General features: G+C 36.9%; 2 protein-coding genes across 2 annotated transcripts; both read right to left on the reverse strand.

Annotated features, from left to right (window-relative positions):
- Window positions 1-21,387: 21,387 nt before the first annotated feature.
- LOC148939099 (uncharacterized) lies at window positions 21,388-21,768 on the reverse strand. The gene has a single exon (XM_089107309.1). It carries the CDS (start codon window positions 21,766-21,768, stop codon window positions 21,388-21,390), a length of 381 nt encoding a protein of 126 aa, XP_088963435.1.
- A 79-nt stretch (window positions 21,769-21,847) lies between these two features.
- Window positions 21,848-26,691, reverse strand: LOC148939100 (uncharacterized). The gene is made up of 3 exons (XM_089107310.1): window positions 26,650-26,691; window positions 23,888-24,524; window positions 21,848-22,308 (listed from the first exon to the last, which is right to left on the reverse strand). Exons 1-3 carry the CDS (start codon window positions 26,689-26,691, stop codon window positions 21,848-21,850), a joined length of 1,140 nt encoding a protein of 379 aa, XP_088963436.1.
- Window positions 26,692-26,962: the final 271 nt, after the last annotated feature.

The raw sequence follows: 26,962 nt of genomic DNA on the forward strand, positions 1-26,962 counted from the left end.
TTCATATTTGAACGAGAGAATTGTATTTTGCATAATTTTCTTTCAGGAAACTAGATTTTATGGTCAAAAACCCTTATTAGCTCAGATTCTACAGAAATAGTTTATTTTTCGATCCATACCTGGACTTAAGTTTCACCTATGAACCAACTAATTGTATTTTCCATAATTTTCTTACAAAAAACTAGAGTTTACGGTCAAAAGCCCCTATTAGCTTAGATTTTTCGCTAGCAACTCGCCCTCCACTGTAAACTCGCTAATACATCCTTCTGCCAATCAACCCATCTCCCCCAAAACACTTTTCAGCCATGTCTCGTTAAAAATTTTTATTTCAACTCATCCACACGGGGTTTTCGCTAGCAACTTTTTTAATGGTTCCCAAGTACAGAAAAATCACACGGACTCAGACAACCGAGACTCTCAAACCCCGTAAAGCTCTTTTAAAAGATAAAAGAACTACTTAGTTAACACAAAAATTTCGTTTTTAATGAGCACTAAGTAAAGAAAAATCAAACGGAATCAGGCAAAAGAGTGTCTCAAACCCCGTAAAGCTCTTTTAAAAGATATAAGAACTACTTATTTAACACAAAAATTTTGTTTTTAATGGGTACCAAGTAAAGAAAAACCACACGGAAAAGACCTTATAATAGCATATGAAGGAACATAAGCTCCTGGAATAGCATAGGAAGGGGATAAACTCTTATAATAGCATGGGGGGGACATAAGCCCTTAAAATAGCATGGGAATTCCTAGACAAGCAAGCAAATAACATGTGAATTCCTATACACGCAATCAAATAGCCCGGGAATTCCTATACACGCAGGTAAATAAAATTGGTAATTCATATAAATCCAAGCAAATAACAAGGGAGTTCCTATAAATGCAATCAAAGAACAAGGGAATTCCTATAAATGCAAGCCAAAACCTTGGGAATTCCTATACACGCAAGCAAATCACATGGGAATTCCTATACACGCAAGCAAATAACATGGGAATTCCTATACATGCAAGCAAATAACAAGGGAATTCCTATACACGCAAGCAAATAACATGGGAATTCCTATACATGCAAGCAAACAACAAGGGAATTCCTATACACGCCAGCAAATAACATGGGAATTCCTATACACGCAAGCAAATAACATAGGAATTCCTATACATGCAAGCAAATAACATGGGAATTCCTATACACGCAAGCAAATAATAAGGGAATTCCTGTACATGCAAGCAAATAACATGGGAATTCCTATACACGCAAGCAAATAACATGGGAATTCCTATACATGCAAGCAAATAACATGGGAATTCCTATACACGCAAGCAAATAACATGGGAATTCCTATACATGCAAGCAAATAACAAGGGAATATCTATACCTGCAAGCAAATAACATGGGAATTCCTATACACTCAATCAAATAACAAGAGAATTCCTATACACGCAAGAAAATAACAAGAGAATTCCTATACAAGCAAGCAAATAACATGGGAATTCCTATACACGCAAGCAAATAGCATGGGAATTCCTATACATGCAAGCAAATAACAAGGGAATTCCTATACACGTAAGCACATAACATGGGAATTCCTATACGATGCAAGCAAATAACAAGGGAATATCTATACCTGCAAGCAAATAACATGGGAATTCCTATACACGCAAGCAAATAACATAACCATTTCTTTTATTCAAATCCCAACCACAAATCAAGTTATCGTATATTGAACAACCTCTGATTGACTCATAAAAACTGCCCACGTCAAACGATACATTCATTGTGCAATTCTTATCAAAAACAAAAAGCTTTATACCCCTTTTTTCCAATGAGAGTTAGCTTTAGCAACGACACATTCCTAAAAAAACTAGTCTTGACTAAAGGCAATTGTCCAAAAAATCAATCACACTAGGACCGGTATTGCGTACTCGTTCCTCTTTGAAAGATGTATTGACCTCTAGATTAGAATTACCTACCAGAAAAACCTGTTTGTACGGGGGCCCCAGAGAAATGGTACTTCTTAGTCTACTAATAGACGAATTTCATAACTTATAGGCCTCTCCCCATGGACTGTGGGGGCTCATTTTACAGCTAAATACATAGTTGCTTTATCTTTCAACTATAATGAACAAAATGGCTATCTCAAAATTTCATTCAGATTACTGTGGGGGGAAATGAGCGTGGGAGGGGGTCCAGTTGCTCTCCAATCTTTTTGGTCACTTTTTGGTCAAACTTTAGTGTAAAGAGCGATGCGTTGAGGAGGGAACAGCCCCCTTCATATACGGAATAATTTCTGTTCGTTTTAAGTTTTAACGTCGTTCCTTACTTTCAGTTAAAAAAACTTGTTTTTTTTATTTAATTTTTGAACGTTTTTGAATTTATGAAGGTTTTGATTTTGGCTCACCGTACATGAATAATTAAAACAAAATTTGCATATTATATTTGGTTAAATGGCTTTCTCGAAACTTGTTTAATTTTATTTACGAACGTTTTTATTAGTAATAAATATACGTAACTTAGAATTAACTTACGTAACGAAATTCTATATTCATAAATTTTTAACACGTATATTAGGGGGTTCGGCCCCTAGTCAATACCCTGCTCTTTAAACTATAGTTCGAATTTTTTTTCCAGTTCTTTAAAAATGAGCTCTTAGTCACAATCAGTTGATCAGTTGAAAAACTTTTTTTTTATTTAATTCCTGATCTTTTTGTTTAATAATGCTGGGAAATCCGGCGCCCCCTTCATAGCAATGTCCCTTCCCCCATGACGACTTCCTTCATGGAAAGATCCTTCCATATAGCCCCCGACCCTCGCCTTCCCCCACCTACCAGAAAAAATCTCCTCTGAAAAAGTCTGTATACGTCCCAATAACCAATACTTTGGGGGATCAAGTCATCCTAAAAGACATTTTTATCATATTTTCGACCATGCTGAACAATGCATCTAAAAATTTTGATCGGGTGACTTTGGGAAAAAAATGAGCGTGGGAGGGGGCCTAGTTGCCCTCCATTTTTTTGGTCACTTAAAAAGGGCACTAGAACTTTTAATTTCCGTTCCAATGAGCCCTCCCACTATATTCTAGGACCACTGGGTCGATACTATCACCCCTGAGAGAAAAAAAACACAAAAAAAAAACAAAACAAATAACAACGTCCCCATGTAATTTCTTCTGGCAAAAAATGGAAAATTCCACATTTTTGTAGATAGGTGTTTTAAACCTCCACAGCAGGGTTAGCTGATACACTGAATATGATGGTGTGAATTTCATTAAGGTGCTATAACTTTTTGTGGATCATTCCCCCTTTTTTTTAAAATCAGGCAAATTTTATCAGGCGCGTAACTTTTGATGGGTAATTAAACTTAATGAAACTTATATATTTGAAATCAGAATTAAAATCTGATTCTTTTGATGTATCTATTGGTATCAAAATCCCGTTTTTTAGAGTTTCGGTTACCATTGAGCCGGGTCGCTCCTTACTTAGGCTACAGTTCGTTACCACGAACTGTTTGAAAATGTCAAGTATTCCAATCACTTTCGACAATTAAAAAGGGCACTAAGCCTTTCGATTTCCATTCGAATGAGCCCTTTTTGAGTTTCTACGAAAACACTTCCTATAAACACTTTATATGCCCCCAGGGCATAAATTACAACTTTTATCCTAAGGGCTGTGAGGTTGGGTGTCATCCTCTAAGACCTAATTTCCAGAAATTTCAACTACGTTAAACAAAATGGTTATCTCAAAATTTTGATTGGATGTGTCTAGGAAAATGGTGGGCTTATGAGGGGCGTTAGTCTTTCTCCAATCACTGTATACTATTAAAAAAGGCACTAGCCCTTTCAATTTCCAATCAAATGAGCCCTTTTGAAGTTTCTATGACAACACTTTCAATAAAAACCTTATATGCCCTCCGGGGATAACTTACAAGCCTTACCCTGAGGGCTGGGGGGGGGGGGTTGTCATCCTCACAGACCAAATTTCGAGATATTTCTACTACGTTGAAAAAAATGGCTATATGAAAATTTTGATTGGATGTGCTTGGGGGAATGGTGGGCATGAGAGAGGGGCTAGTTACAGTCCAATCACTTTCGACTATTCAAAACGGCACTAACCCTCTAAATTTCCAATTGAATGAGCCGCTTTTGAAGTTTTTACGACAACTCTATCATTATAAACCTTATATACCTTCAGGGCATAACTTACAACCTTCGCGCTGGGGACTCTGAGGGGTTTGTTATCCTTTAATACATAATTTCCAGAACTTTAAACTACGTTGAACAAAATGGCTATCTCTAAACTTTGATTGGATGTGTTTGGGGAAATGGAGGGAGTAAGAGGGGGGTTGATCACTCTCCACGCACTTTCGACTATTAAAAAGGGCAATTTCAATTTCCCATCAAATAAGCCCCTTTTGAAATTTCTACAACAACTTTCCATATAAACCTTATATGCCCCTAGGGCATAACTTACAACGCTTCAACTGAAAGCTCTGATGGGGTTATCATCCTAAAAGACCTAATTTCCAGAAGTTTCAAATATGTTGAACAAAATGGATATATCAAAATTTTGATTGGATGTGTTTGCGGAAATGGTGGGCGTGAGAAGGGGTTGGTTGCCCTTCAATCACTTTCGACTATTAAAACGGCAATAGCCCTTTTACATCACTTTCGGCTATTAAAAAGGGCACTAGCCACTTCAATTTCCGATCGAATGAGCCATTTTTGAAGTTTCTACGACGACGCGTTCAGAAAAAAACCTATATGCACCCAGGGCATACCTTATAACCCTTGCCCTGAGGGCTGTGGGGGAATTTCCTCCTCAAAAACATTATTTCTATCTGGAAATCCACAACACTGAACAAAATGGCTATCAAAAAATTTTGATTGGATGTGTTTGAGGAAAAGGTGGGCGAGAGAGGAGGGCTAGTTGCCCTCAAATCACTTTGGACTATTAAAAAGGGCACTAGACCTTTGAATTTCCAATCGAATGAGCCCTTTTTCAAGTTTCTACGATAAAGATTTCAATAAAAACTTAAATGCACCCAGGGTATAACTTATAACCCTTGCTCTGAAGACTGTGAGAGGAGTGTCCTGCTCAAAGGTATAATTTCCTGAACTTTAACTGCGTGAAACAAAATGTCTATTTCCAAATTTTGATTGGATGTGTTTGGGGAATGGTGGGCGTGGAAGGGGTTTTAGTTGCCTTCCAATTACTTTGAACTATTAAAAAGGGCACAAGTCATTGCAATTTCCAATCGAATGAGCCCTTTTTGAAGTTACTACGATAACGCTTTCTATAAATACTGTATATGCCCCCAGGGCATAACTTACACTCCTTGTCCTGAGAGCTCTGAGGGGGTCGTCATCCTTAAAGACCTAATTTCCAGAACTTAAAACTGCGTTGAACAAACTGGCTATCTCAAAATTTTGATTGGATGTGTTTGGGGGAAAGGTAGGCGTGAGAAGTGGTTAGTTACCGTCCAACCACTTTCAACTATTAAAAAGGGCACTAGCCCTTTGAATTTTCAATCGAATAAGCCTTTTTTTGAAGTTTCTATGACAACGCCTTCTATAAAAATCTTATATGCCCCCAGGCCACAGCTTAAAACCCTTGCCCCGAGGGTTGTGTGGGAGTGTCCTCCTCAAAAATATATTTTCTCTCTGGAAATCAACTACGCTGAACAAAATGGCTATCTCAAAATTTTGATTGGATGTGTTTGGAGGAATGATGGGCGCGGGGGGGGGGGGGATAGGTGCCCTCCAATCACTTTCGACTATTAAAACGAGCATTAGCTGTTTCAATTTCCAATCAAATGAGCCTTTGTTTGAAGTTTCTACGACAACCCCTTCTATAAAAACCATAATGCCTCCAGGGCATAACTTAAAACCCTTGCCCCGAGGGTTGTGGAGGAGTATCCTCCTCAAAAAGATATTTTCTATTTGAAAATCAACTACGCTGAACAAAATGGGTATCTCAAAATTTTGATTGGATGTGTTTGGGGGAATGATGGGTGGGGGGGGGGCTGGTCACCCTCCAATCACTTTCGACTATTAAAAAGGGCACTAGCCCTTTGAATTTCCAATCGAATGAGCCTTTTTTGAAGTTTTTACGACAACACCTTTTACAAAACCTTATATGCCCCCAGGACATAATTTAAAACCCTTGCCCCAAGGGTTGTGGGGGAGTGTCCTCTTCAAAAAGATGTTTTCTATCTGGAAATCAACTACGCTTAACAAAATAGCTATCTTAAAATTTTGATTGGATGTGTTTGGGGGAATGATGGGCGTGTGGGGGGGGGGGGGGGCTGGTTGCCCACCAATCACTTTCGACAATTAAAAAGGGCACTAGCCACTCCAATTTGCAATTGAATGAACCCTTTTCGGACTTTCTACGACAGCTCCTTCTATACGAAGTTCCCGGGTATGGAGAAAAAAAAGAAAAAAAATTGTGCCCACATCGTTCTTTACTCAGGCAGCGCTAGCGCGCTGCCTATGATTATTGCATAAGACTTGTTGAGAAGATCAACTTCATTTTTGAAGAACACTCCTTGGCAATTTGGACAATCTATATGCTCCACAAAATATACCAATAGCCAAGTTTCATACTTAGTCTTCTTGTTGTACTCAGCTGTTCTGTTAAATTCACTTAAAGCTACAAAAAAGCAGTAACACTCCCAACAGAGAATAGGATTCGTAAAAATGGGTATAAAAGTTGCAGAACATGTACCAATACGTCTCGTAAGAATCATAACATTAACACACAAAAAAAATTGTTAACAAATATACCGTAAAAAACAAAGAAATGCTGGGCAGGAAGGTCATGGAAGGCTACCCCAACATAGGAATAATAAGAACCAATAAAAACAGTTCGATATGCTATAGAACGTCTTAGACAAAATCCAAAGAAGGAGGCAGTTGCAATAAAGATTTTCATAGAAAAATTATTACTAGGATTGTGTATATGAAAATACTATATCGAAATATTAACTTCTCTCATATGTTTTGAATCTAAAAAGTTTAAGAACAAAATAAAGCCTCTGCTTCTGATGCATTTTCAAGCTTTAATGGTCGATGGAAAATATTTCGGAGTATTCTCACTACTGTGTTTTGAAATATCTGTGATCCTTTTATATGCGTTCAATATTTTATCGAGATAAATGGTTTAGCAATAACTGAAATTAGAAGCAATAAAAGATTACTAAATTATTATTAAAATGAAAAATTAAACCAAAAAATTAAAATGATGTGCATACGCAACATTTTACGAAGAATTTTACCCTTAAATGATCAGTATGATTTTGAAATGACAAAAGAAAATTCTTAAATAATGAAATGATTGGACCTTTCATATTTTGTACTCAACAATCTGAAGCTCCCAATAAAATTATTTTTGAGTAGCATGTTTTGAGCAACCAAAACCTGAAATTCAGTTTTTTTTCCGAAATTTGTAAGATTTTGTACTAATTTGTTAAAACCAAACAATCGATTAACTTTAATAACAGTTATAATCGAATTTTAGGTAAAATTTAATTATAATGTAAAATTCATTATTTGAGTGAATGAGAATAAAAAGTCAACAATCATAGGCAGCGCAATAGCGCTGCCTAAGTAAAGAACGATGTTGGCACAATGTATTGTTATTATTTTTTTTCTTTAGACCAGGGCACTTCTTATCGAAGAAGACGTCGTGGAAACTTCGAAAAGGGCTCATTCGATTGGAAATTGGCATGGCTTGTACCCTTTTTTAATAGTCAAAAGTGTTTGGAAGCAACTAACAAGACTTCCACGCCCACCATTTCCCCAAAAAATTCCAGTCAAAATTTTGAAATAGCCATTTTGTTCAACGTATTTGAAAGATCTAGGAATTGTGTCTTTGAGGAGGACACTCCCCCCCTGTCCTCAGGGCACGGGTTTTAATTTATAACCTGGGGGCATATAAGGTTTTTATTGAAAGTGTTATCGTAAAAACTTCAAAAAGGGCCCATTCAGTTGGAAATTCAAAGGGCTAGTGCCCTTTTTAATAGCCAAAAGTGATTGGAGGGCAACTAATCCCCCTCTCACGCCCACCATTTCCCGAAACATATCCAATCAAAATTTCGGCCATTTTGTTCAACGTAGTTGAAAGTTCTGGAAATTAGGCCACTGAGGATGACAAACGCCCCACAGCCCTCAGGGAGAGGGTTGTAAGTTATGGCCTAGGGGCATATAAGGTTTTCATAGAAACCGTTGTCGTGGAAACTTCAAAGAGAGCTCATTCAAATGTAAATTGAATCGGCTAGTGCCCTTTTTAATAGTCGGAAGTGATTGGAGGGCTACTACCCCCCCTCTCACGACCACCATTTCCCCAAGCACATGCAATCAAAATTTTGAGATATCCATTTTGTTCAATGCAGTTGAAAGTTCTGGAAATTAGGTCTTTGAGGATGATCGCCCCCCCACACCCCTCAGGGCAAGGGATGTAAGTTATGCCCTTGGGGCATATAAGGTTTTTTATAGACAGTGTTGTTGTAGGAACTTCAAAAAGGGCTCATTTTATAGGAAATTGAAAGGGCTAATGCTCTTTTTAATAGTAGAAAGTGATTGGAGGGCAACTAACCCCCCTCTCACGCCCATTATTTTGCCAAACACATCCAATGGAAATTTTGAGATAGCCATTTTTTTCAACGTAGTTGAGAATTAAAGAAATTATGTCTTTAAGGATGAAAATTCCCCACTCCACAGCCCTCAGGGTAAGGGTTGTAAATTATGCCCTGGGGCATGTAAGGTTTTACAGAAAGTAGTGTTGTAGAAATTCAAAAAAGGGCTTATTCAATAAGAAATTGAGAGAGCTAGTGCTCTTTCGAATAGTCAAATGTGATTGAAAGGCCACAAACCCCTCTTTCACGCCCACTATTTCCACAAACACAACCAGTCAAAATTTTGAGATAGCAATTTTGTTCAGCGTAGTTTAAAGTTCTGAAAGTAGGTCTTTGAGGATGCCAGCCCCCCTCCCCTCCCACAACCCTCAGGGCAAGGGTTGTAAGTTATGCCCTGGGGGCATATAATTTTTTTATAACACGATTTGTCGTAGAAACTTCAAAAAGGGCTCATTTGATCGGAAATTAAAAGGGCTAGTGCCCTTTTTAATAGTCGAAATTGATCGGAGGACAATTAACCCCCTTTCACGCCCACCACTTTCCGGAACACATTCAATCTAAATTTTGAGATAGCCATTTTGTTCAAAGTAGTTCAAAGGTTCAGAAATTATGTCTTTGAGGATGATAAACCCCCCACAGCCCCAGGGCAAAGATTGTAATTTATGCCCTGAGGGCATATAAAGTTTTTATAGAAAGCGTCGTCATAGAAACTTCAAAAAGGGCTCATTCAATTGGGAATTAAGAGGGCTAGTGCCCTTATTAATAGTCAAAAGCGATTGCAGGGTGAATGCCCCCCTCCTCCCATGCCTCTCATTTTCGAAAACACTTCCGATCAACGTTTTGATGTAGCCATTTTAATGAACGTTGTTGAAGGGTCCGGAAATTACTTTTTTCAGTATAAAAACACCCCCCCACAGCCCTCAGTGCTAAGGTTGTAAGTTTTTTCCGGGGGGCTTATAAAGTTTTTATAGAATGTGTTGTCGCAGTAACTTCAAAAAGGGCTCATTCAATTGGGAGGGCTAGTGCACTTATTAATAGTCGAATGCGATCGGAGGGTGAATGCCCCCCACGCCCATCTTTAACCCAAACACTTTTGATCAATGTTTTGACATAGCCATTTTGTTGAACGTAGCTGAAGGTTCCAGAAATTATGTTTTTGAGTATTACAACCCCTCCCCCCGATAGCCCTCAGGGCTAAGATTGTAAGTTATGCCCTGGGGGCGTATAATGTTTTTATAGAAAGTATTGTCGTAAAAACTTCAAAAAGGGGTCATTGGACTGGAAATTGAGAGGGCTATTGTCCTTTTTAATAGTCGAAAGCAATCGGAGGGAGAATCACCCCCGCCCCATGCCCATCATTTCCCCAAACATTTCCAATCAACATTTTTATATGGCCATTTTGTTCAACGTAGTTGAAAGGTCTGGAAAGTATGTCTTTCAGGATGACAATCCCCCCCAACACCCTCAGGATAAGGGTACTAAGTCATGCCCTTGGAGCATATAAGTTTTTTTACAGAAAGTTTTGTCGTGGGAGCTTCAAAAAGGGCTCAATTATTAGAAAATTAAGAGGACTAGTGCTTTTCTTGTTAGTCGAAAGTGATCAGAGGGCAAATGCCCCCCCCCCTCCCTCAATGCCCATCATTTGCCCAAATAATTACAATCAAAATTTTGAGATAGCCATTCTGTTCAGCGTATCAGAAAGGTCTGGAAATTATGTTTTTGAGGATAAAAAAAACAGTTCTGTGGGCAACGGTTGTAAATTATCCCCTAAGTACGTATAAGGTTTTTATAGAATGCGTGGTCATATAAACTTCGGAGGGGGCTCATTAGATTATAAACAATAAGTAAAACAACAGGGAAATTTTTTATACAAGACAGGGGAACGCAACTTTAAATGAATATTTTTACTCAATATCCAAGGGCCGTCGTCAGCAAAACAAACGAAGAGAATAAAAAACAATATAAAAGAAACTTACATTAAAATTCAATCATTAAAACTGAAATGTTTTTTGAAAAAATGTTTTAAAACAGCCCTAAAACAGCCCTATTTTAAATTTTTTTTAAAAAAACATTGTAGATCTAGACTATGAATTGTAGCTCGGCCACAGTCATGGGGAAGGTGTAATCTTCTAACAGGTATCATGCAGGGCAAACTTGCTAAAAAAAGTAAATTTAGCGTCTCAGATGCAGAAAAAGGAACCAGCTGCAGAGATCCTGGTGAATTTGGAATATCGGACAATAATAATATAGCTAAGAAATGCGAGTTTTGACTTGAACAAAGTTTGTGGTTTCACCGTGGTGCAGAATACACGCCGCATTGCGTTTTCCGCAACGCACCTGTCTGTGTGAACATTAGGTTAGGATTACGAAAACGGTGGAGTCACAACGCTATCAGCAACATCTTTCTCTTGATTTTGTTTGAAAACATTCAAAAAATCGTTCTTCACTTTCATTCCATATTGTTTACATTTATAAAACAATTGGAACAATTCTGTGTAGCATATTTGGTTCTAGCTGCACTAAAAACTTGTTTTTATGAACAACTTTAAAAACTGGTAATAATGGTCTCCATTAAGTTTCAATTGTTATTCTTTTACTATACCAGGATGAGTGTGATGTTAATTATATGCCTTGAATGGATTACATTGTGCTTGGATGGTTTGAACTTGATTTAAGATCCATATTGATAGCCTAGTCTGTTAAACTTCTTCTTCTATTTCACAGCAGGCGGGCTTTTCAGTTGAGACAATGATGTCAATATCCAGCTTATAGACCTTATTTGTTTTTGAAGCGCCACCCTCGGAGAGAAAAAGAACTACTCGTGTCAGCCATGTTGTTGGCAAAAATCGCTCATCTCTTATAGGAATAAAGAAGAAAATAACAACAAAAGTCTACTTTTTGTTGTCTTTTTCGAGTCTCATCAATGGGAGGACCATACTGTTGTGGTCCCTTGTGCAAAGAATTTTGAAAAAAATCCCAAGACCTAAACTACCTGACTGAGTAAGTAAAACAGCTTCTTTTAGCATTTAGCCCTAACATTATGTTTTCAGCTTAAAAGCCTCGTGGCATATTTGGTGAGTTATTGGTTATAAAAAGCGTGATTGACTTTTACATAAATCAAATGAACCATAAAAAGTAGCCTAGACTGTAATTTAACTTTGGGTTGGTAATACTAGTGGTTAAAAGGGCTATCTACATGGTATTGCCTGATAAGTTTGTTTAGGCATATTGCTATGCAGACAATACACCTCCATCCTACTGGTTCAGATATGGTCCTGAACTATATAGGCCATTTTTTATTGTCCCTTTTCTAATACAGGTTTGCTGTACCCTTAAAAATCTCTGTAGGCTTTAAGGGGTTTCAAAGAAGTTATTGAATAAGTATTTTTTTAAATGTGTTTAACATGTGGGTTGGTAATACTAGTAGTTAAAAGGGCTATCTTTGTGGTATTGCCTGATCAGCTTGTTTAGGCCTATGCTGTGCAGGCAATGCACCCTCTCCTAGTGGTTCCAAATATGGTCCTGGACTATATAAGAACTTCAAAGGAATTTTTTAATAAATATTATTTAAGAAATATATAAAGCGGAAGAAAAAATTTTTAATTTACTTAATTAAGTGTATTACTCGTTACAAAGTACTACTTGCATTTTCTTATTTTTTTCGTTTTGCAGGCCTACTAAGTATACAATATATCTGATAGACAATCAGAGGTAAAATTACAGAAGGTCATTTTATGGACTTACAAATAAAGTAAACATACTACTTGATGCAGTTTTTATGCTCTTAACAAATATAATGATCATTTTTGTCAAAATGAATCTTACCCCCATCCCTAGGCTATATATACCAATTCAGGGTATACATTTGCACATTAGAGGAGGGGGTAAAGTTCAAACTTACCTCTCATTTGTATCAGAAATAAACCTTACCCCCACTGCCCTCTTGTGCAAATATATACCCCGAATTAGTATATATAGAGGTGGGGGTAAAATTTATTTATAAAAAAAATTATTGTTATATTTGGAAAGAGCATAAAAAAGGCATCATGTAGTATGTTTAGTTTATATGTAAGTCAATGATATGAACTGTCAAAAATTTACCCAATCAGAATTAGAGGGGTATTGTCTGGGTGACAACTATCATGGTGAGAAAGAAAAATTCAGGAATCTAAAAGTTCCAGTTGTATTGACATGTTTTAGGATTTAGTTGTAATAGCACTTTTTCTTACATTTAGAAACAGTAACAAAGGGGGAATAATTGATAAATTTCTTTTTTTTAACCTTGTTCCCATCAGTAGCATAGCTCCAGCATTTGATAAAATTCTACTTAAGCTACTTTTGGCAATCTTGGAAAAGGGACGGGTTAGGAAAATGAAACTTTCAGGGATGGGTCTACAGGCCAAAGTATGTCCTGGGAAGGTGTTTTGAAGTTTCTACCTCCACTCCTCCCTCTAGAGGGCCCTGACCTTTGATTTTTAGTGAAACCTTGCAAAATAGATCTTCTGCTTAAATGAATTACAACAACAAAATTTTCAGCTTCACAACTGTGCTCAATCCCAAGTATTAAGGTTTTAAAAATACACAAATACATTTTCTATATTAAAAAAAAACCATTGATATGGCTTAAAATTCTACTCAATTAACAGGGATTGCATTTTCAAAACTAAAGCCAGAGAAAAAGAAACCAAGAACTGAAAATTAAGGTAAAGACTTGTTTTGTCAAATTTCAATAGGTTCTACCTGTTATGTAGGCAAATTTCAGGGCCCTTTAGTAGGAGAAGGAGTGGAGGTAGGTAATTCAAAATACCATCCCAGGACATACCTTAGCCTGTAGATCCATCTGTCTTTTTGGTAAAATTCTACTTTAGCTACTTTTGGCTATCTTGGATAGGGGTCAGGTTAGTAAAAAGAATCTTTCAGGGTTGGTTCTACTGTATTAATTGTGTCCTGGGATGGTTTTATTAATTACCTCCCTCCACTCCCCCCTCCGGATGGTCCTGACCGTTGAAGACCTTTCAAAATATTAATGTTATAAAAGTGAAACCTTGCAAAATAGTTCTTTGCCTAAATGAAGTACAACAAAGATTTTTTTAGCTTCGCAACTTTTCTCAATCCCTAGTTATAAGATGTTAAAGTTATGTAAATACATTTCCTAAATTTTGAAAAAAAAAACCATGGCTTAAAATTATAATCAAATAACAAAAATTGCATTTTAATAACTAAAGCCAGAGAAAAAGAAACTGATAACTAAAAATTAAGGTAAAATGTTGTCTTGTCTAAAGTTCAATAAGTATAGACCTGTCATGTAGGCAAATTCCACGACCCTCTAGAGAGAGAAGGAGTAAAGGTAGGTACTCCAAAATACCATCCTGGGACTTACTTCAGCCTGTAGATCCATCCTTCAGAATTTCATTTTCCAAACCTAGCTCCTTTCCAAGATAGCCAAAAGTAGCTAAAGTAGAATTTTATTCCAGCAATTTATTGGGGGGGCAAAAAGGCCATATTCATGGGCTAAATTATATTTCATTTTGTCCAATTTATGGGAAAAAACTATAGTAATGTAGGCTAATCATTAAAGTTTATTGTACTTGATAAGGAAGGATTTGATTGTCTGTGAGTTGTCAGGGGGCCCATGCCATCCTCAATCACTATCCACTATTTTTCAACAAAAAGAAAAATAAAGATCATAATTATTTTATAAATGAGAGGTTCTGTATTGTACATGGTTCAGGAAAATGAAAACTTCAGTAATGAAAACAGTACCAACAACACAATCTAAGAAGGTATTACTAATCTTCCATTTTAACCCTTTTCTGATTTCCAAGTCTTAGAAATTTGCCTGATTGGTAGGTTATGCCTATTGTAATTTTGACAACACAACATATTACCTTAATTTCTGTTTCTTTTTCTGTGGTTTTAATTCTGAAAATGCAATTTTTATTATTTGAGTAGAATTTTAAGCCATATCGATGGTTTTTTTTTCTAAATTTAGGAGATATATTTGCAGATCTTTGAAACCTCATGAATTTTGATTGAGCTAAGTTCTGAAGGTGAAAATAGTTTTCATTTACTTAATTAAATCAGAAGATCTGTTTTGCATGGTTTCAGTGTTCGATCACAAAGATTTTGAAAGGTCATCAAAGGTCACTGCTCTCTAGAGGGGGAAGGAGTGGAGGCAGGTACTTCAAAATACTTTCCTATGACATACTTTAGTCTACCTGTCCCTGAGGTAAAATGTTGTTTTGTTGTCAAGCAGACAAATTCCTAAGACTTAGAAATCATAAGATCGTTAATGTGGAAGCTTGGTAATACCTTTCCAAAGTATGGTTTTTGCCCTGGATTCATAACTGAAAGTTTCATTTTCCTAACCTAACCCCTTTTCAAGATAGCAAAAAGTGTAAACAATTTACTTACATTTCTGTCAGTTAGCAGTGTAAAACCTCTTAAGAAAACTGAAAGATAAATTCTCCCCTTGAATGTTCCTGAAAATGAATGGAAGCTTTAGCCTTAAGGAACAATGGTAGATTAGCCTCCTCCCTATAATGTCAAGCATTAACAATGCTAATACCAATTTCATGTCGTGTATCATAAAGCAAATAATGTTTACTTTTCACAGCAATTATGAACTCCAGTATTTTTGTTGGGGAGGGGGGACAAGAGGGGTCTATATCCAGATAGTCAAGGGGCATGGGATATATAATATTTTTTTCGCCACATTTTTGGGGGGTTGCTACCCCCCCCCCCCCCCAAACAACACCCCTGATTATGAATTAACTTTTCGATTTTCAGAATGGAGTGATTCAGAGCTACTTGTTTTGCTTCACATCTCTATTTTACTTTGATAATAACTTCACTTTGAAGCTTTATCCTTTTTATCATTTCACTCTGTGCAATTTACAGGCGTTTCAATACATGCTCTTCTACTAAACAACTGTGTATCTTAGCTAGATATATTTGAAATCTACCTTCCTTTCATAGTAAGCAAATTTGTTCTCTATGAAATAGAATTGAAAAGCATCGGGGTTAAGCATTTCAATCCACCTCTGTTCATTTTAAAAAGGAATAGTGCCAGTTGCAGCCATATTTATCATTTCTGGTGCTTGTACCCTATTTTGGTTTGTTGTGGGAGGGGGATTATTTGATTGATGTGAGGGAGTTACAACTTTTTCTAAATTACCCAGTTGATATTGTAAGATAAAAGAGTACCACAATTGAGTGTTTGATTCACTCATCTATCTAATTGAATGCTGATGGGTTCTGATGAAGTTGTGTTACCTTTATCTTACAATATGACTTATAAATCAAAAGAGGAGAATTTGAAAGTATCTTTTACTCTACATTAGTTACCTAAATTTACACTTCAGAGCAAATTAAGATCCATCTTGATCTGTGAATTGTTCTAAAAAATTGCTCTAAAAATTGCTCCATTTTTTCAAAAAAAGTTCTTTCACGTTCTTTGAATAATTTGGGCAAAGATGTGAATTGGTTTTGAAAAATTACGTTTTTAGTATCTAAATCAAATAGAAAACCGAAGGGAAGTTTTTGTACCCCTCCCAAATTTTCTTGAATTGGCTGTGCTGTAATTTTCTAATTTTATGAAGCTTTTCTCATCTACCCACCCAACCTCCTGTGCTTTATTGAGATTATATTCTTTGGTGTTGATCATACTATTTTGACGACCACTGGATGGCAAAGATTGCTAATGAATTGTCCTGTCAGTGCCACAAAGCTTAAAAGTCTCTTTATTACAAAAAAAAAAAAAAATCCTCAGGTGCAATGTGCCGACTAATTTCCTTTGGGGGGTATTTGCCCCTTCTTGCCCCCCCCCCCCCCACCTAGTTACGCCACTGCATTCACCTATTTACAGTAGTTTGAAATCCCTACAAATTTGACTTTGTTTATCTTGTATCTTGGTTTTATCTTCCAAAGTAATGGTGGATGGAGTTCTCATATTATCAAAGTGTTAAATAGGAGAAGAGCTGCAACATTTTTACTACTCAGGAATAAAATTAGTTGAATGAAGAATTCGTTTTCAGAAGATGGTTTTTTTTTATCTAAGATTATGCTAATTATACTTTACAGTGCCAAGATATGAAGACATGATAAATCAGCCCCGTTACAAAGCATTCAGCGAGGTTTTTTTAAGAGATTGTACAGGGTGCATAAAAATGACCAATACCCAGTTTCTTAAGGGAGACCTTGGACTGTGTTCTCTTAAAAGTTATAGGACAGTCCAAATGACAAAATTTTGGATAAGGGTTGTAAAGTTACCCAGTGATAGGTTACTGAAGGCTTCAAATCCCTGTCATAGAAATCCCCTTTCAACGGAATAAAAAAAATTATTTTTCTTAAAAACCCAGAGGTATCCATACTTATTACCCTTCACCCTTTTGGATGTCACTGAACTTGCGCTGTCGGTGAGCAGAGCAAGAACACTACTACAATCAAGAGTCAATGATCCAGTCAGAGTTTTCACAATCCTTAGGGGCTATAGATAGATAGATAGATAGATAGATTTATTTTCCATATACCAGTAAAATAATTACATAACAATCTACAAATCCCCACAAAGGCTCCATGGCCTGTAGGAGGGGGATTATGAAAAGATCAAATAAACATTAAACATTTAAACACTTAAGATTTAAACAATAAAAACATAACATTAATACTTAAACATATAAACATAAGAATTTGAACTTTTAACATGTAAAGCATTTGCTTAATAAAACGAGAAAAAAAAAAGAATTAAATGAAAAAAACTATTGGCATCAGGCAAAAGTAAGGAAAATTAATAACATGAAAACAAATATTTTTTTACTAGTCTTTTGAAGGTGCCAAACGAGTGGCATTCTCGAACCGAATCGGGAAGGGTGTTCCATGTCAAATGACACGCAACAAGAGGATTAAAATCGGATCTTATTGTTGGTGTATGGGGAATTTGGATATTTAGAGAACTACGGAGTTGATAATTTGACCGATCAGATACAAAAGAAGACGTAAATCTAAGGGATCTAGGAATATCACCATGGATTTGAAGAAAAGCGAAAGACGCACAGGAAAGAATATAGTTTTTTAATATCAAGTAACGGCTTAGTTGCCGAACGATTTACATCCTGGATAATATTTATAGATTTATCATAAGTATTCGAAAGCGGTCTGAAAAAAGAAGGGAAAGTAGACATCCATATGACTGAAAAATAGGAAACATAAGAATGAATTAAGCTATGAAATAGGATTCTTAGAATTGGCCCTGGAAAGATATGTTTTAGTTTTCTTAGAATACCTAGGTTTCTGCATACATTCATTTTAATCAAATCAATATGGTGTTTAAAAGATAAATTTTCATCTAGGAGGATACCTAGGAAACGTACATGACCATCCTTTGGTCTACTAATAAAGCCTTTGGATATATCAATTTTAGGTAATTGAGGAAAAGTCTGGGATATACGAGAAAAAACTAAAAAACTAGTTTTAGAAACATTTAAGGCAAGAGAGTTAGCATCAAACCAAATTGAAACTCTCTCAAAGAGGTCCACTAACTTTGTACGAACCTCATCCTCAGTTCTCCCAGAAGTAATAAGGGTGGTATCATCAGCAAAAGTAACAAGAGAATCCGAGGTATACAAACTATAATTGTGAGTAAGGGAGACTGTTGGATGACATAGACGACAGCAATAAAGAGGATTTTTATTTCTAACTGCAAAAACTAGGTCATTTATATAAATTAAAAACAGTGCCGGCCCTAAAACTGACCCTTGAGGGACCCCCTTGTCAACACTTGATGGTGAGCGAAAAAGTGGATCAACAGAAATTATTCTAACAGACAAGAAAAACTTGAACCAATAAAACGCACTACCTCTTACGCCAAAATGAGAAAGTTTAAATAGAAGAACACTGTGGGTTAAAGAATCAAAGGCTTTACGAACATCCAGAAACAAAGCAGCAGGAATCAAATGGGAATCTATGGCAGAGTGAAGATAATTCAGTAAAACTGCACAAGCATGCTTAGTCGAATGATGTGCTCAAAAACCAAATTGAAAATTGAGAAAAAAATCTTTAGAAGTAAGAAAATTATTAAGACGAAAAAGCATCGCCTTCTCAAATATTTTGCTAAACACAGACAACAAAGAAATTGGCCGATAGTTGGCTGGATCATTTCGTGTCCCCCCCTTATATAATATCACTTCCTACCCTTCAATGCGGAATATGTTCCAGGTCAAAAACTAGTTTTCCTCCCCCTAAAGAGGATTAAAGCTTGCAGTTCTATTTTTAATTAACTGATTAGTGACACAAAGTCTACCTTAGAGATTTTGGGAAGTGATGAGACCTGAGGATTGTCGAAAATCTGACCGCTCATCAGCCCTTGTTACAACTATCATTCTAATAGTGGAATTATATTTCAGGTTTCCTTTCACAAGCTTCCAAGTGATAAGGATCTGAGAAAGGAGTGGCTTGTGAAGATTCAAAGAGATGAAGGTCCCTTGTTCCAAATCTCGGATGCCTACACTAGAGTATGTTCTAGACATTTCAACACTGAGAACTCATTTCCATATATGGAACTCACTTCCATATATGGAACTCACTTCCGTATATGAAAGGGGCTGTGCTCGCCTCAAAGCCTCGATCTTTCCGCTAAATTTTGACAAAATCTCAACAATTTTTTACACAAAAAAAACTTTTGCTTAAATTGCGATGCATTGTGGAGAGCCCAGTTCCGGTCATATATGGACGCGAGGGTTTGGGGGGTGGCAGCCCCCCCACTACACGTCCTAATCCCTGCACGGTTTAAGGTTCGAACTTGTGACTCAGCCTCTTTAACTCTTTAGAAAACGTAGTTTTTTTTTCAAGTAATTTCTGCACGTTTTTGTACGGTTTATTACTTATTATTGCTTTAATAACTGTTAGCTGATCTTTTCTGGTTATAAAGATGGGGGGGGCTGCCCCCACCCAAACCCCCCGCTTTTTAATATTATTGTGTTAAGGCTTTTAATTCCTGAATACTCAAATCAAATGCACAGTAAGATTTTCTTTTTTAAACTTTTCTTTGAGCATGTGGGTATACGGCATGTTGTCAAAGCAGTGGAGACTTACCTGTAACCTGAAAGCCGACTGTGATAATCTTCTGGAGACGCCTGTTGAGCCGAAGGATTTAATGCATTGGATTTAAAAAAGAAACTGAGTTTCTTTTTTAAACTTTAAATTCAGTATATAAAAAAGTTTTTCTCACAGAGAATTCAAACTGGATCTTCCGCCTGACAGTAAGGAACAGCGACCATTGTACCACAGATACACTAGTTATATCGTTTTAGTCTCTCGTATCTATTTTTGACGCAAGCAAATCCCCACAAAACTTGATATTTCGTTTTTGAAAAATAGGGAAGGGAGGATCAGATTGAGCTGAAATTTTAAGGATAAGCTCCCAGGCCCCAGCACAGCTTATCCTATAAATTTCAACCCGATTGGACAACGTTAAAGAGGGGTTATGGTGGGAAAAATTAACATGGGCTCTGCTAGGAAAATGAGGTTTTTCGTAATTCTAATTCGGGGAATACTTCTTTCGGTCTGGAAATATCAAAAGGCCCTAACAGGTCGAATTCCGCTTCAAATGAGTCCTCATTCACCCGGATCCGTTGCCAACTGTGGCCTGTAGTCGTGGCTGATAAAAAAAAGAGAAATGAACTTTAAGTGGCTATATTTGGTTTTTGGAAAACAGGCACGGAGTGATCGGATTGAGCTGAAATTTCGAGGATAAGCTCCCGGGCCCTAGGAATTCTTAACCTCTAAATTTCAGCCCAATCGGACAACGTTAAAAGGGGGGCTGTGGTCGGAGGGTCGAAACTTCCGGCCCACTTTTACCCATTAAGATAAAGCCCGGGGGGGGGGGTGAAATTTTGCACGTTTATTAGTTGGAGCTTGGGCTAAAAAATGCGATCACAGCTGTCTCTCTGCGACCACTAGGACCGGAAATCGCTTAACATTGTGGTGGGTCTCCTCTTCAGAGGCACAAGTGTGCCTCCTTGTTTTTCAAGGTAGAAATAAATAAAGCAAAATCTGAGAGTTCAAGCCTCAGAGATGAGGATAGAGATGTCGTGCATGGTGTACCACCCAAAGAAGAAACCAAAGTACTTGGAACAGTTTTCAACAACAGTTGGAAGAAAACGTAGAAATTAAATTGGAATGAAATTAGAAGCATTGTAAAAAAGGCAATTTCTTATGGAAACAACTGAAGTCTAACTATACACCAGAAGGCTCCGTATGTAATTATTTCTGTATGCCCTATAATATGGTATTCTGCAACAGTTTCTCTACAAAATAAAACAACATTAAAGGAAATAACAAGAATAATTTATCAATTTGTATGGAAAATAAAGTACCCAGCCAAATTAAAGAAAACAGGTTTGACTAGTGGCCGAATTTTTGATGAAAGATAGGTTTTAGTTATGTCTTTTATATATATATATATAGGTTACAAAAAGAGTGCTTATATTCGCAGGAACTCATAATCACATAAATCAAAGGAACTCTGAATCACAAAAATCAAAGGAACTCAAAATACATTGCTTCGAAATTTCCGAAGTGTTGCTTCTGCAACATGGACTGTTACTGAAACTTGAGCGTCAACCAATCAGTGTTAAAAAACTCAACTCAAACGTTTTCGCAAAGAAATTTTTTTCAATAACTGGTGCCTGTGAGGTGTTCTCTTTTGTGGTTTCTGGATACGTCGAAAAGATTTATCACATTAATCAAAAGACCTCAAATTACAGAAGCTCAGACAAGTATTCCAGATAATGTTGGAAATAGAAATCAGTCAGAGTTTTGACTTCATATTCCCAAAAAACATTATCAAAAGGTATCCTTTGTATTATTATAACATTTTTTGTCCATAATACAAAGCCACACCATGATAGTCCAGTAATGCCAAGTTGCCCTTGGATCTGATAATAATAGTGGTGGTCTTTTCTCAAGCATGTGAGGTATGGGCATTCAGCTAAAAACTGTTCCTCAGTTTTGTCAGAAAGACTATATGGGCACTTGACTTCAATAATGCCATGTGGGTCTCTTTCGCATGGGTCAAACACACGTCTATCAGGAGACGTAGCAAGCCAGTACTCAGCTGGTATCACACTCCCACAGTCCATAACCACAACATCCCTGCCTCTTTTTTTCATAGTTTTTTGTAAATTTGAAAAGTAGTTGCTTCATGCGTCCTGCCCCACTTTACAGCTGGGTTTCTATACAAATTTCTATCTGCAAATACAAAACTGATTTTTTGCTCCAAGGAGTGACCCTTTTCACCACCGAACCAAATTTGCTGGAGGTAAGTCGAAACTTACGCGCACGGAACAACGTTTCACTTTCAGCCTGTCTGCGAGAATTTTTTTCAATTTTTTTGGCTTCTGATGCTGACACTCTTAAGGAGTCTATCACTCTCTGCTGTTTTGGATCAGGATTTGTCGATATGTAACTACCTGTGCGCTCATACACAGGAAAATCAGGAAACTTAGCAGCCTTGAACAATGCACTGGTTACAATACTGAGATTGGTTATAATACTACAAGTAGGATCATCTACTTGTAAATGGTTGGTCAATGTTGACAGCACTGGGCATTCCAATAATCTATTCTGAACAAACTTGGCCTGGGAATATTCTCCTCTTTCGATGCCGTCTTTCAAAAGATCTGCAAGAAAATCCTTTTTTAAAGGTCTACTTAACACAAAAATACAAGTTTTAGCATGCCTTGGACTTCAAACTTAAAGTGCTTGCATCAATCTGGAAATCAGAGAGCCAGCAGCGTAGCCAGGATTTCGTTTGGGGGGGGGGGTGTCAGTCTACATAATATAGTAGTCAAGAAAGCAAAAAATGGCATTAATTGGAGTGACAGATCCAGGATTTACAATGAAAGGAGGGGGGGAAGAAGTAAAAAGTACTTCCTTGTCTCGAGCAATTTTAATTATAGGCAAGGACATCCTAATTCCTTTGGACCTTAGGAAGGGACGACGAAAATGTGCGGACTAAGTCAAATCTGTGCAGAAAATTTTTAGGTTTGAAGGGGTAAATATATCTATTTTGGGCAAGAAGATGGTTTGAAAGCAGTGCTTTCTGCCGCAAAGCAGCGGAAATTTTAGAACCATGTATAACTAAAAAGTGTACTATTCCATATATTTACTTCTTTTACACCTATCTTAGAGGATTAAATTATCTTAAAACTAGTGTTGTGCGAAGAATCTAAGTTTTAAGAAAAAGTCTAGTAAGAAATGTCATTTTCTATTTTTTTTTCTGCTCATAATGAAGTTGGTGAATAGTCAAGGATAGAAAAGTATTTTCTGGCATGAAGCACTACATTTTTGTATTTGCCACTAAAGCGTGCATTTTTTTTTTAGATGAACAAGTAATTACTCTTTGGCTCCTTAATGCCTCCCGCCTACAGGACTTAATCTTCTGTACCAACCATACTATTTTGATGACCATTGGATGGTGAAGATTGCTAATGAATTGTCCTGTCAGTGACAAAAAGCTTAATTTTTCTGTTAAAAATGCATTTTCAAGTCTCTATTACAAAACTAATAAAAAAAAAATTCCTCTGGTACAATTTAACAACCCATCCTTAGTTACGCAACTGATGATAAGTTCCAGGGTATTCGAACAGTCTGGACTAAGCAATTTAAGGCATTACAAGAACGCTATTGCCCCCTTTGGACTGGGAAAATTTCCAATTTTATGGCATTTATGACAAACTTTACCACATTTCAGAGGCAGAGTGATCACCCCGATCCCCCCCCCTAATAGACGCTACGGACCGCTGTAACCCTGTAAGCCATGTAAAACCTTAGGTAAACCTGTACGTCAACCTCTTTGGCTTTATTGGAACTTGCTATCTGTTGTCTTATTACTTGGCATTTGTCCTGGTAGTCCTGAAGCAAAACTTCTGAGATGCAAGTCAAAACAGCAACTCACAGCATGCTTCACACATGGAACAGTTTAGCTACTGCATTCCCCAGTTCAAAGCCCAGAAAGCTGCCCAAAGGAAGAGCAGAGAAAAACAAAGAAAAGGGTTTTTCTCATCATCGAACTGTACAAATGAGAGCCATCTCATGATCCTAAGTCCAGGTACAGCTTACATTTGAAGGCATAACTTTTGAAAATAAATTTTTATTTCTGAGAGTAAAATTTAATTGATTTTGTGAATCAAATTTCCCTTTATAAAAAAAACATTAACAAAAATAAACAAAGATTATGTAACAGAAACTCTGTCCTACCTGAAAATGCAGATACAGCCGGGCTAAGGGAAGAACTAAGTTGCACAACTCGCAATCTCAGACTGAGACAATCATCTTTACTGATGATTGATACATCAATCATCAACTCCAAAGACAGCTGCACTGTCTTTGGAGTTGACAGTCCTCCTTCCCGAACTGGGCGAATGTCAATGTCCATCACCTTTTGTGGCTCAAGATCCCGCTTTCTCATGTAAGTCCACTGTTGAGGCATCTCGGTGCAGCTCAGGGGGGCAGGGATTTCTTTGTACTTCAGACTTTTCATCAAACTGATAATTTTCAAGAGCGACACCAGGTGATTGCAAAAAACACTTCCAGCAACGCATGAACAAGCACTGTTGATAATCTGACTGTCACATGAAAGATAGACTTTGATTGAATGTGGCTTGTCCCTCTTTTTAAAACTGCGATAGCAACTCCCTTTTATCACTAGCCCTTTATTTCCGAAAAGTCCTTCCACTTCTAAAATATGCACGGTTTCCAGGTCAATATATTGCTCTAACAAATAGCTGTAGCTTTTCTTGAGTTGGTGTATGGATGAATTTGAAGCATTGTAATAATCTTCAATAAGATTGTCTGAGATAAGTGGGACAATATCAAGATCTCTGAACCACTGGCCCTAAAATATATGAGAAAATTATAGTTGACAAATTTTGTACTGATTTGTTCTTCAAATAGACATAGGCCTAGGCCTAACCAGTTAAACTGAGGAGATTTGAGTATGATTTTTGGATATGAAATGACTTTATAAAGTTCTGAGTGTGTTGGAAGAGTAAAACTACTATGGGCTGCTTTAAATCAGTGGTTGAGGGGGGGGGGGGGGCACCAGCTCCCTACAAATAAAAAAAAAACTGAATTTGACTGTGAGTTAAAATATGTGTAAAATTAAAGGGGGCCCGGCCCCTGACCCCCCTAAAAAAGCCAAAAAATTAAATTATGTTTTTAGGAACTCTGGGATGCTTTTGTGTGACAGACATACAGTAAACTTTTTTTTGGAGATCTGAGATCAGACACCGGAGGGCAGAGTGCTAAAAATACAAATTTATACTCTTGTGTTTGGTGTAGCCTGAGGAAAAGTTATAAAAAATGCAGCTATCCTGCTGCTGAAGGAAAAGTAGGAGAAAAACAGATTAGGATCAAGGTCCATTTTCAGGAGAGGAAGAGGACTATTACCATGTGCTGAATTGCTGGGAATGGACTTAAATCTCACTGATAGCTGACCAAAACCAGGGCCAGACCTAGGGGGGCAAAGGGGGCAGCTGCCCTGGGCGCTGAGTTGTGGGGGTGCCTAAGGTGTCCCCTGCAACCCTCCAAAGTTAATTAATGTTTCCAAAAAACATATTTTGATTCTGTTCTAGGGACAGAAACTGAGGGAGAGGGATCCTGAGCTCCTCAAAACCTCAAAAGGCAACCTTCTCAGCTAGGTCAACTCATAAATTCTCAGTTACAACACAAACATGTGTTGTAACCTAAGGTGTCCCCTGCAACCCTCCAAAGTTAATTAATGTTTCCAAAAAACATAATTTGATTCTGTTCTAGGGACAGAAACTGAGGGAGAGGGATCCTGAGCTCCTCAAAACCTCAAAAGGCAACCTTCTCAGCTAGGTCAACTCATAAATTCTCAGTTACAACACAAACATAACTGAATTTTTCATTAATATGTGCTCACTCTGCAAAACTCACTTGTACTTTTCATTGGATCCAATATGTTCATGGAACAAAAATCAGTTCTGGTCATCGATTAATCAAATTTAATTTCACATTGACTTAATTAAAAAAAATAAACTCAATTATTGAATAAGTAATTTGAATTCAGTTTCAAAATCAATTCCGAATAGCTTATATTCTATAAGTAAATCATTTTTTTGTATTCATATATTCAAAATCTAGTTATTGGTAATAGCAAGGCCCAGGGACATAGTCAGGGGCAGAGGCATCAACAACGAGGGGGGCATAATATTTATTTTAAAATTATTTGCTTTCCTACAAAGAAATCTGAGATGCAAATGAAAAAAAATACACATTTTAGTAGAAAGTTTGAAAATTTTCCAGCACTTTGCACCAGAAAATACAATTTCAGACCATCCAATTATTTTATCTTCTAGCAAATAAGCAAGAAAACAAACTGACAATATCCTTGAACTAAATTTATAAAATTTGATCCTTTGCGGCAAACTATTAATTAATGATTATTATTTTTTTAATTATCTTGAAATTCTACCTGGATAGCTACGTATATCACAGAGTTACTTCAATAGTCCGAAACTTGAAATATATAACAAACTATTCACACCTTAATTCTGTTCAGATGCGGAACACTCTATGAAAATGTATAGAAATAGATGAAGGCTTAAAAGGACATTGACCACCTAGCACTAAACTGATCCTCACCTTTTTTGCAGAATCTAACCTTAGTATTCTTGGTACTGATTCACAATTTTAATTTGTAAGGATCAAATTTTTCTAAAAAACAGGAAAGTCAACCCAGGTTCTCAGGTCATAAACATGTTAAAATTATTGTAGAGACTATGGCGGATCTTTCTGTGTCCCTTTTGTTAACTTTTTTGCCTTTTTTGGCACCTAAATAAATGTTTGTAATTTTCAAGTTGGAGTGCATGATTGTCTGGGCACAGATATAGCCTAGTACAAGTTAAACCTACTACCCAAGCTCAGGAAAAATCAATCCAGAATGCAGGTGATGTACAGCCTTGCTATTAACAAGATTATCAACAAAATTAACTCACCAGTGTCTCCTGAATTTCAGGAAATTCCATGATAAGTTCCATATTTGCACAACAAACCTGCCAACAATATGGCCGATTTTCGCGCAGCGTTGCAATTCAGGCGGAAAAACGAATAAGGTCTATACTGAGGAGCTGAAGACAGCAACTCAAGGCTTGATAAAGAGTCAGAATAAACTATAATATTATTTGAATTAGCAATCAAGGGTTTATTTTCCATAAGGTGTTCTAATGCCATGATTATGGCATTTAACTCTGCAGACATTATAGATACATTATTATACAATCTCTCACCCATTGCAATTTTCAGGTGAGG

Source organism: Artemia sp. Qi Xiang Cuo, unplaced genomic scaffold (genome assembly GCF_049724085.1).
Source record: "Artemia sp. Qi Xiang Cuo unplaced genomic scaffold, ASM4972408v1 HiC_scaffold_22, whole genome shotgun sequence".
NCBI classification, from domain to species: domain Eukaryota; kingdom Metazoa; phylum Arthropoda; class Branchiopoda; order Anostraca; family Artemiidae; genus Artemia; species Artemia sp. Qi Xiang Cuo.